The sequence below is a fragment of the Littorina saxatilis genome, unplaced genomic scaffold, assembly GCF_037325665.1.
Source record: "Littorina saxatilis isolate snail1 unplaced genomic scaffold, US_GU_Lsax_2.0 scaffold_993, whole genome shotgun sequence".
Taxonomy (NCBI): Eukaryota; Metazoa; Mollusca; class Gastropoda; order Littorinimorpha; family Littorinidae; genus Littorina; species Littorina saxatilis.
The window spans coordinates 38,389-49,108 of NW_027128117.1; the positions used below are offsets into that span (position 1 = coordinate 38,389).

At 39.4% G+C, this 10,720-nt stretch overlaps 1 protein-coding gene across 1 annotated transcript; it reads right to left on the minus strand.

The window, feature by feature from the left end:
• Positions 1–377: 377 nt before the first annotated feature.
• Positions 378–9,579, minus strand: LOC138956476 (tricarboxylate transport protein, mitochondrial-like; the record flags this gene model as incomplete). The annotated part of the gene is given in 5 exon segments (XM_070327825.1): positions 378–739; positions 3,108–3,215; positions 6,054–6,127; positions 7,936–8,156; positions 9,442–9,579. Coding segments are annotated over 5 exon segments (560 nt in total), but the record flags the coding sequence as incomplete, so codon positions are not given.
• Positions 9,580–10,720: the final 1,141 nt, after the last annotated feature.

The window sequence follows — 10,720 nt, forward strand, 5'->3', positions numbered from 1 at the left end:
TGTTTCTTGTTCACAAAAGCACTAATCAAAAATTTGCTCCAGGGGCTTGCAACGTAGTACAATATATTACCTTAACATTTCTTACATACTGCTTGACTAAAATCTTTACAAAAATTGACTATATTCTATACAAGAAACACTTAACAAGGGTAAAAGGAGAAACAGAATCCGTTAGTCGCCTCTTACGACATGCTGGGGAGCATCGGGTAAAATTTTTTCGCCCCAACCAATATGGGACTCCCCCTAACCCGCGGGGGGTACCCACCCATTGAGGCATGCATGCAGCTATGTAAACCTCCCCCTCTGTCACCCCTCCACACTCACACACAAACACAAAGCAAACTAACTGATAGATTCACACACACACACCCATAGAGGCATGCATAAACCTAAATAACCCCCACCCCCCCCACACACACACACACACACACAAGTGGCATAACTCATCAGCACCTGCAAAGAATATCTCACACTATCAACCACACAAACGGAACAGTAAGCGTGCATGGCAGTTTTCTCTCAGCCACAAACGCATTCGTTTTTAGCAAAATCAGAGAACGTTAGCATCCAACATCTGGCTTTGGAATGAACACAATCAGCAACTCAACTGAAAGCAACCAAAAGTAACGAAAGTAACGAAAGAAACAAACAGAACTCAATGCAAGATAAACAAAACGCGTCACCATATGCTGGCAGTCAGTTGAACTTTTTCCCCCTTGATTATAAAGCTTCTTTCCTTCTGAACAGAAATAAAAACGAGAATGGAATGTAAAAAAGACAAATATATATACACCAAGGAAATGACATGGAAATACCAAAATTATGCACGCACAAAAAACAAAAAAACAACAAAAAAACACATACACAAATCAAAAAACAAATTGCGAACGTTCCAAAATTCAGAATAAAAAAACAAAAAAGGTATATTGTTGGAACATTTAATTATTGACACAACGTAACGTTACGTTCACAAATATATATGTCGTGTACACTACATTGGGGTGTGCACGTTAAAGATCCCACGATTGACAAAAGGGTCTTTCCTGGCAAAATTGTATGGGCATAGATAAAAAAAATGTCCACCAAAATACCCGTGTGACTTGGAATAATAGGCCGTGAAAAGTAGGATATGCGCCGAAATGGCTGCGATCTGCTGGTCGATGTGAATGCGTGATGTATTGTGTAAAAAATTCCATCTCACACGGCATAAATAGATCCCTGCGCCTTGAGTACGAGTGTGGAGATACGCGCGCGATATAAGACTTCATATAACAAATAACAAATATTGAGCCAGCGGTCTTTTAAGTGCACAGAAAAGACCACTGGGTTGACGTTTTGTCAATAATAAAACGTTCCAACAATATACCTTTCTTGTTTTTTAAAACATAAACACAATTATAATTCTGCCATATAAACAGAAATTTCTTAGAAATTAGACCATGATTTTCACGAAGATGCATAAAAACACAACCAAATTTGGTTAAAATCAACAAGTGCAGATATGTCTGCCAGGGCATAAAATGAGAGATGCATATCAAATAAAATGTCAAAAGTACATTTTTTTTTCTTAAACAAGCAAATTCTACAAAAAAAAAAGCATTACTTTATAAGCTCAACAAAACATAATTATGTAACTACATGAACGTTCAATAAAAACACATACAACCCCACCAACACCCCTTCAACTTAAAATAAAATAGCCAACATGAACAAGACTTAATGACATTTTCACAAAGACAATCCACTCCAACATGTTACAAATACACAATAAATATCACTTCTGACACAAAAATCACAATTGTTCATGGAAAGCACTAGCATGAACTTTGTAACAGGAAAATTACAACTTCAGCTCAAATTTGAACCGTCTACAGTAAAAAGACAAAATCATCTGAAAATGCACGTACACCAAATGGAACCTGTAAATCTGCCCAGCAGATTGCTTCAAAGCAATATATATATTTCAAGAAATCTACTTCCAACATTCAACTACTGATTCTGAACCCTCTAAGACAAAAGTACTGCACGTTATGTACAGTTATTGCCGCATCAAATACACGCATATTGTACATACTTCAAATTGCTTTTACAAGCAATACTTGTATAACCTCAATGGCAAAACAAATCAATTTGGAATGATATTAGAGATGGTTCTATTCTAGTTCCTAGGCTACACAGTGAAATAGTATTTCCTTGATTTTTTCCCCACACAGATGTTCACCCGACTAAGACTATACTCTCTACTGTGGGTTTTATGAGAGATAAACATATCACAACACTTTGACATTTACAGTTAGGGCACGTACTCAGACACCACACCAAATAATTTATCTTGGGTAATATACCATGGACAGTTGCCCTTCAAATGATTGTGCACAAATCATTGTCATGATAATTAAATAACTGTACATAGCACTTTGTGTGTCTAGCACACAAACCATCTCTGACAAAACAAAATAACATTTGCAAACCAATCTTCCTTATCTTAGCTTAGTATAATTTTGCAATCTCTGACTAGGCATTTCCTAGATTTTTTGTTGGGGGGGGGGGGGGGGGGGGGGGGGAATTTGAAGAAACAAAACCCAACTAAAAAAACCCAGCTTCAATAGAACTGCTAAGAACTACAGGTGACTCAACCCCGTCTTTATTTATTTAATATTAAGAAATTTAAACAAAAAAAGGACAATTAATTTTTGCAAATGGCATTCAGATATAAGGTCAGATAAGTGGATCATTGCTCAGTTTCTGTAAATGGTGAGTGACCTTGTTCACTGAACCAGTTAAAGAGATGCTCACATAAATTTGAATGAATTAACAGTAGAATAACGTAACAGTCCTCCACGTGCAAGTACAGTACTCCCCCCCCCCCCCCCCCCCCATAATTCAGTCATACATTACCCAGCAACCTGAGATTCATTTTGTCAGAGATGGTCAAAAGCACACACCCCACTTGCTACAGAGGCAAAAAGAACCCAATCAGCACATGTTGTTATTGGATCACAATGATAATGTGCTAAATAAAGGATAGATAGAGGGGGCTGACAAGGCAGAAGGAGATGTGATGGAAACAGCAGCCAGAGGTGTAGGTGGCATGTCTAGTGCCTTACGTTTTCCACACTTGGTTGAAGAAGTGCATGAAGTTGTCGTAGATCATGAAAGTGATGGCTACGTCCAACGTCACACGACTCAACCGAGGTACTGTGCCCTTGTAAAACCTGCAATTGCACAGTTCAACATTAGATGAAGAATCAAAAAACAAAGGTTTAAGATAAATTAGTAGTTTGTCTAATCATAGACATCGATACTCTCTCTCTCTCTCTCACTCTCTGTCTCTGTCTCTCTCTGTCTCTCTATGTGCCTCTACTCTCTCTCTCTCTGTCTCTGTCTCTCTGTCTCTCTGTGTCTCTCTCTCTGTCTCTCTCTCTATGTGCCTCTACTCTCTCTTTCTCTGACTCTGTGCCTCTACTCTCTCTCTCTCTGTCTCTTTGTCTCTCTCTGTGTCTCTCTCTGTGCCTCTACTCTCTCTCTGTCTCTCTGTCTGTCTGTCTGTCTGTCTCTCTCTCTCTCTCTCTCTCTCTCTCTCTCTCTCTCTCTCTGTCTGTCTCCCCTCAACCGAGGTATTGTGCCCTTGTAAAACTTGCAATTGCAAAGAGAAATTCAACAATGAAATGTTGCAATAACTGAACCTTTCTTGTTTTTCTGATTCTGCAAGTCAAGTTCAACTTTCGATGAAAATTAAAAAAAGTGATTAGAGTAAAGAAACACTAATTCAAGGCAATTTTAGTTAACCAGTAAACTTTCAAACAAGGAGAAACAGAATCCAACAGTTCACTTACACACAGAAAGCAAAAGAAAAATATGCTGGTTTCTTCTGTGTGCATGTGTTATTTTTTAAGTGAACATGTGGTTATGCCTGCATGAATGTCCATTTGTACGTGTATTTGCAAGCAAGCCAGCAGGGGAGAGAGAAAAACTGACAAACAGACATAGACTGCAGGGAGATCGAGAGACAGACAGACTACTGTTTTTGAGATATCATTAAAATGACACTCTCTTCCTTGAAATGCACCACAAACATGCTATGTCCACACACATGTTCAACAACACACACACAATGTCCAAAACCTTCAGCCAGAATTTCACCCAAGACACTTTCTTTCTTTCTTTATTTGGTGTTTAACGTCATTTTCAACCACGAAGGTTATATCGCGACGGGGAAAGGGGGGGAGATGGGATAGAGCCACTTGTTAATTGTTTCTTGTTCACAAAAGCACTAATCAAAAAATTACTCCAGGGGCTTGCAACGTAGTACAATATATTACCTTACTGGGAGAATGCAAGTTTCCAGTACAAAGGACTTAACATGCATTTCTTACATACTGCTTGACTAAAATCTTTACAAACATTGACTATATTCTATACAAGAAACACTTAACAAGGGTAAAAGGAAACGGAATCCGTTAGTCGCCTCTTACGGCATGCTGGGGAGCATCGGGTAAATTCTTCCCCCTAACCCGCGGGGGGTACCCAAGACCCAATTAAGCTGCAAGTCTAGTAGTTAGTCTTTTTACATTTAGTCAAGTTTTGACTAAATGTTTTAACATAGAGAGGGAATCGAGACGAGGGTCGTGGTGTATGTGTGTGTGTGCGTGTCTGTGCGTGTGTGTGTGTAGAGCGATTCAGACTAAACTACTGGACCGATCTTAATGAAATGTTACATGAGAGTTCCGGGGTATGAAATCCCCAGACGTTTTTTTCATATTTTCAATAAATGTCTTTTATGACGTCATATCCGGCTTTTTATAAAAGTTGAGGCGGCACTGTCACACCTTCATTTTTCAATCAAATTGATTGAAATTTTGGCCAAGCAATCTTCGGCGAAGGCCGGACTTCGGTATTGCATTTCAGCATGGAGGCTTAAAAATTAATTGATGACTTTGGTCATTAAAAATCTGAAAATTGTAATTAAAATCATTTTTTTATAAAACGATCCAAAATTACTTTTATTTTATTCTTCATGTTCTGATTCCAAAAACATATAAATATGTTATATTCGGATTAAAAACAAGGTCTGAAAATTAAAAATATAACAAGAAGAGCAAACGCTCGATCGAGTCACTTTCGCAGTTCTGAATATTATATGAGGCATCAGATGGACAGGAAGAAATTGCTATTCACAACACAATGAGTCACGTTCACATAAAATTTGAGCCCGGTCACTTTTATAGTTTCCGAGAAAAGCCCAACGTTAAGTTGTGTGTTGCCGAACAGAAAAGGCTAGTTATCTCCCTTGTTTTTCTGATAACGTTCGTAAAAGGCTACAGATGTAAATACTTTGATGTAAAGAATAATCCTACAAAGTTTCAATCACATCCGATGAACTTTGTCAAAGATATAAAATGTCTAATTTTTCCTTTGACGCTGACCTGTGACCTTGAAAAATATGAGCCCGATCGCTTTGATAGTTTCCGAGAAAAGTCCAACGTTAAGGTGGTGTCTACGGACGGCCGGCCGGACAGACTAACACTGACCGATTACATAGAGTCACTTTTTCTCAAGTGACTCAAAAATTATGATTAAAATTAAATTTCCAAAATCGTTTTAAAAACAATTTTATCTTATTCCTTGTCGGTTCCTGATTCCAAAAACATATAGATATGATATGTTTGGATTAAAAACACGCTCAGAAAGTTAAAACGAAGAGAGGTACAGTAAAGCGTGCTATGCAGCACAACGCAACCGCTACCGCGCTGAACAGGCTCGTCACTTTCACTGTCTTTTGCACTAGCGGCTGACTACGGTCATTGTGAAAAAATGCAGTGCGTTCAGTTTCATTCTGTGAGTTCCACAGCTTGACTAAATGTAGTAATTTCGCCTTACGCGACTTGTTTTAAAACATGTGCAGGACCGTTGAGTGGTATTCTCCAAGCTATCTAGTGTCCACTTCACAGTCTAAATCAGCACAAATAGAGCCAAAGGCCTCAAACAAAAACACTGAAAGTAAACAGCAGCTTATTATGAATAATTAAAGAAGTAAATTATTGTATACTCACGCTCTCGGTCCTTCATGCTTGTATATTTGTAGTGCACAGTCTAACGTGTTCTTGTATTTGTGTGAATCTAGACCCTGAAAGCAGCGGAAAGCAAATGTCAGTGCAAGCTATATTTCTCTCTGTGGCTACACTAACTATTGACTAACCTGAAAAATCGACCCTTGAATGAAAATTGTCATCATTATTATAACGGAATATAATTACACGTGTACATGCAAACACAGACACAACAAGTCGCGTAAGGCGAAAATACAATATTTAGTCAAGTAGCTGCCATTTTTCAGCAAGACCGTATACTCGTAGCATCGTCAGTCCACCGCTCATGGCAAAGGCAGTGAAATTGACAAGAAGAGCGGGGTAGTAGTTGCGCTAAGAAGGATAACACGCTTTTCTGTACCTCTCTTTGTTTTAACTTTCTGAGCGTGTTTTTAATCCAAACATATCATATCTATATGTTTTTGGAATCAGGAACCGACAAGGAATAAGATGAAAGTGTTTTTAAATTGATTTGGACAATTTAATTTTGATAATAATTTTTATATATTTAATTTTCAGAGCTTGTTTTTAATCCGAATATAACATATTTATATGTTTTTGGAATCAGCAAATGATGGAGAATAAGATAAACGTAAATTTGGATCGTTTTATAAATTTTTATTTTTTTTTACAATTTTCCGATTTTTAATGACCAAAGTCATTAATTAATTTTTAAGCCACCAAGCTGAAATGCAATACCGAACCCCGGGCTTCGTCGAAGATTACTTGACCAAAATTTCAACCAATTTGGTTGAAAAATGAGGGCGTGACAGTGCCGCCTCAACTTTCACGAAAAGCCGGATATGACGTCATCAAAGACATTTATAAAAAAAATGAAAAAAACGTTCGGGGATTTCATACCCAGGAACTCTCATGTCAAATTTCATAAAGATCGGTCCAGTAGTTTAGTCTGAATCGCTCTACACACACACACACACAGACACACGCACATACACCATACCCTCGTTTCGATTCCCCCTCGATGTTAAAATATTTAGTCAAAACTTGACTAAATATAAAAACACAGTCAGGAATGCAGATGCATCAGAGACACAGTTGACATAGAAAAACACACGTACACACACACACACACACACACACACACACACACACACACAGTGACTCCCACACACACGCACGCACACGCACACACACACACTCATGTTGGATAGGTCGAAGTACGCAATACCACAATACACATCAAGATTCAGACATATAGAAACACAGGCACAGGTCCATACATATTCACATACAAAAAGACGCAACAAGACAAAGAAGCAGAGAGATACATAATCAACGATAACCACTGATACAGACAGGAACACAGCAACGCCAAGAAAAATACTCCGACAGCAAATAAAGACTGAAACACAGAGAAACATAAAGACAGTAGAGAGACAGAGAGATAATAGACAGACAGACAGACAGACAGACAGACAGACAGACACACCACACACTCTCTCTCTCTGAAAGGAAGAAAAGGTTTGAATAAAATAAAGTTCCATCATCATCACCAGCATCCTCTCTCTATCTCTCTCTCTCTCGCGCTCTTTTTTTTATACTGTTAGTTACAGCACTTGAATGCCGGGGGTGTGTTAATAAAAAATAAACAGCTTTGGTCTGTTTAAGTGTGTGTATTTGTATGCTTTTTTGCATGTTTCTCGTGTACGTTTTTGTGTGTGCGTGTACGTGTGTGTGTGTGCTTTTTCTCCAATCACATCTATTCTTCACCACGTTTGTGAATGGGTCGTTGGCCGACACAATAAAATCATTGGCCGACACAATAAAAATCGTTGGCCGACACAATAAAATCAGTGTCAGTGTCTCTCACTCCCCTCACACTCACCTGCAAGCGTGTTTTAACGACGTCAACGGGAGTGTTACCAAAGACGGAAACGGCACCGGCGGTGGCACCAAAAGCCCCAACCACCAACGTCGGCACCTTCTTATTCTTGTCCTCCCCCCGGTACCAGTCTTTGAGCGTCTCCATGACATAGAAACGCATGGCTTGGTTGCTGCCTTGCTTGATAATGGTGGGGGTCAAGCCTTGGTACAGCCCATGAAAACCTGTGGACAATTTCACTAGTCTGTTAGTTCATTGCTTGACACACGCAGACCTGTGCAAAATAAATATAATAATAATAAAACCTAATTCTATAAAGCTATTTAACCACCAGATAGCAGTCGCACGGTGCTTTACAAAATGCATTGGACATAAAAATTGAACATTTCACACATAAAAAGGCAATTACACAACACCGATAAAGCTGATCAGAAGCGTCGAACATTCTCCGCCTCGTTTTGAAAAGCTTGTGTGAGGTACAGGGGCTCTAACTCAACCAGACAGCTGAGTTATTTTCGAAAATCGTGTATTACACATCAAATTCAGTCCATTGCAAGAAAGTAAACTTAGGCATGTTACTACGATTCATTTTCTTCTGCAAATTTGATGAAAAACAATAAAAGCTTCCACATTTTTTCAATCTTGTTGAAATGTTTTAAGGAGACCATGGTGTCATCTATTCTTCCACACACTGAAAGTTTAGTAATGCTACCAAAACAACGTACGGCAAAATCCTTAGTGATTTAAAAATATTTTCGGTGTTAAGCCGACTGTCGATGCCAAACAACATCACTGTATATAAAGCAGTGCTTAGCATTATTTTCTTAAGAGATCTGATAAACAAATCAAATCAAATTATATTTTACGAGTGTACCCTTAACAATTTTTATAGGGCCAAGAAATTAGCGCTAAAATTCTCAATCCTGTTTGATTGGACTTCGCCTCCAAAGGTGATTGTTGTGTTCTGACACTTGGTTACACATACGGCATGTATAATAGAGTAAGTGAGAGTTTCTTTCTTCATTTGGTGTTTAACGTCGTTTTCAACCACGAAGGTTATATCGCGACGGGGAAAGGGGGGGAGATGGGATAGAGCCACTTGTCAATTGTTTCTTGTTCACAAAAGCACTAATCAAAAATTTGCTCCAGGGGCTTGCAACGTAGTACAATGTATTACCTAACTGGGAGAATGCAAGTTTCCAGTACAAAGGACTTAACATTTCTTACATACTGCTTGACTAAAATCTTTACAAAAATTGACTATATTCTATACAAGAAACACTTAACAAGGGTAAAAGGAGAAACAGAATCCGTTAGTCGCCTCATACGACATAAGTGAGAGTTATTTGGAACCATTTTTCTGGCATCCGAGAGAATGAAATGAACAAGCCACTTTCATCCTCAAGGTTTTTGTTTATTATTTTCTGAAGTTTTTGTTTATTATTTTCTGAAGTTTTTGTTTATTATTTTCTGAAGTTTTTGTTTATTATTTTCTGAAGTTTTACGCACCTTGTTCTTTGAAAATCTGTGAGATGCCGTGGAAGAAGCCCCTGAAGTGCGGTTTGGCCGACGTCTGGTCGTTGATGAACTTGACCTTGACCGTCTCCATCGGGGTGACGGCAAATATGGCCTCCATGATACCAGCACCTGCACACACACATCAACTCACTCACTCTGGCAAGCGTGGGGAAAAGTCATGGTTATCACCCTCCGTAGATGATGAGGGTTGTTACGCTCTCGCTGTGCAGTCATAGTGTTTGTCGTCTGTCATATGAGCGTTGATGCGTTGAGCTGTCGTTATGCGCCATACATGGCCCAGCTCATCCGGCTTCAGCGTGTTTTTATATCGGAGTGATCCTTCTCCTAGACTGGTGGCTTTACAGGGCTGTCGAGTCCAGTCTACCCGGCTATTTGGCCATAGCTGGCTGGTTTGTTTATCTGAGGTGACCTTCCCCAGGGCTAGAACTTAAAATGCGGCTCTTGTTCGCATGATGCTCCCGTCATTGGACACCTGGGGTATTTCTTGAGTGTAACAGTGCCACCTGTTACCCCGCCCCCTCCTGTTGGAAGCACCGCCAGTTGGTCCGCGACTGCTTATTCGTCCTGGCAAGCCTGGCTTATTTCGCAGCTAACCTCCATATCTGAAGGCCATCACACTATCCGCCACCTGTGAACGCGCCTGGTTGGGGGTGGCTAGTGTTTTAATCCTACATACTGTACTTACATGTTTTTTAATCAGAATGTCCCGCAGTTGAGGCGAACACATTGAAGACGCTTCTTTTGTAACATCGATCTCTTCCAAAGCCTTGTGCAATCTTTCACGTCAAAGCAAAGAACCGTGACTTTAGAAAGTGTAGCGTGACGTGCTAGTTCTTAAAATTCTCTCAGTGGAAACAGCAGGCACAAAAGTGTTTTTATAATGACGTTTGTCTCAGTGACTTTGGCATCAGAAGCAGTGAAAATGCAGGTCCCTGCCAGACTGGTTTGACACGACCTTATTTACATGATATACACACGTGTGGTTTGAACGATATTGTGATCTCATGAGTAGTCTCTCTCACGTATGTAGGATAAATATAAATACAACACCAGAATTTCAGTTACGAGCTTGATGTATTCGTAGTCATGGAGAGGAGACAGAGAAGAAGTTAGAAAAAACAAGTACGGTAACTTCTCTTGCATACTAATCATATAGCGTCGTGCTCGGACAGTAACGTAATATCGAAACTTAGTGCTTGGCTTGTTACGCAATAAAGTAACAGGGGTGTCACTCTGTCTGCAGTCACAC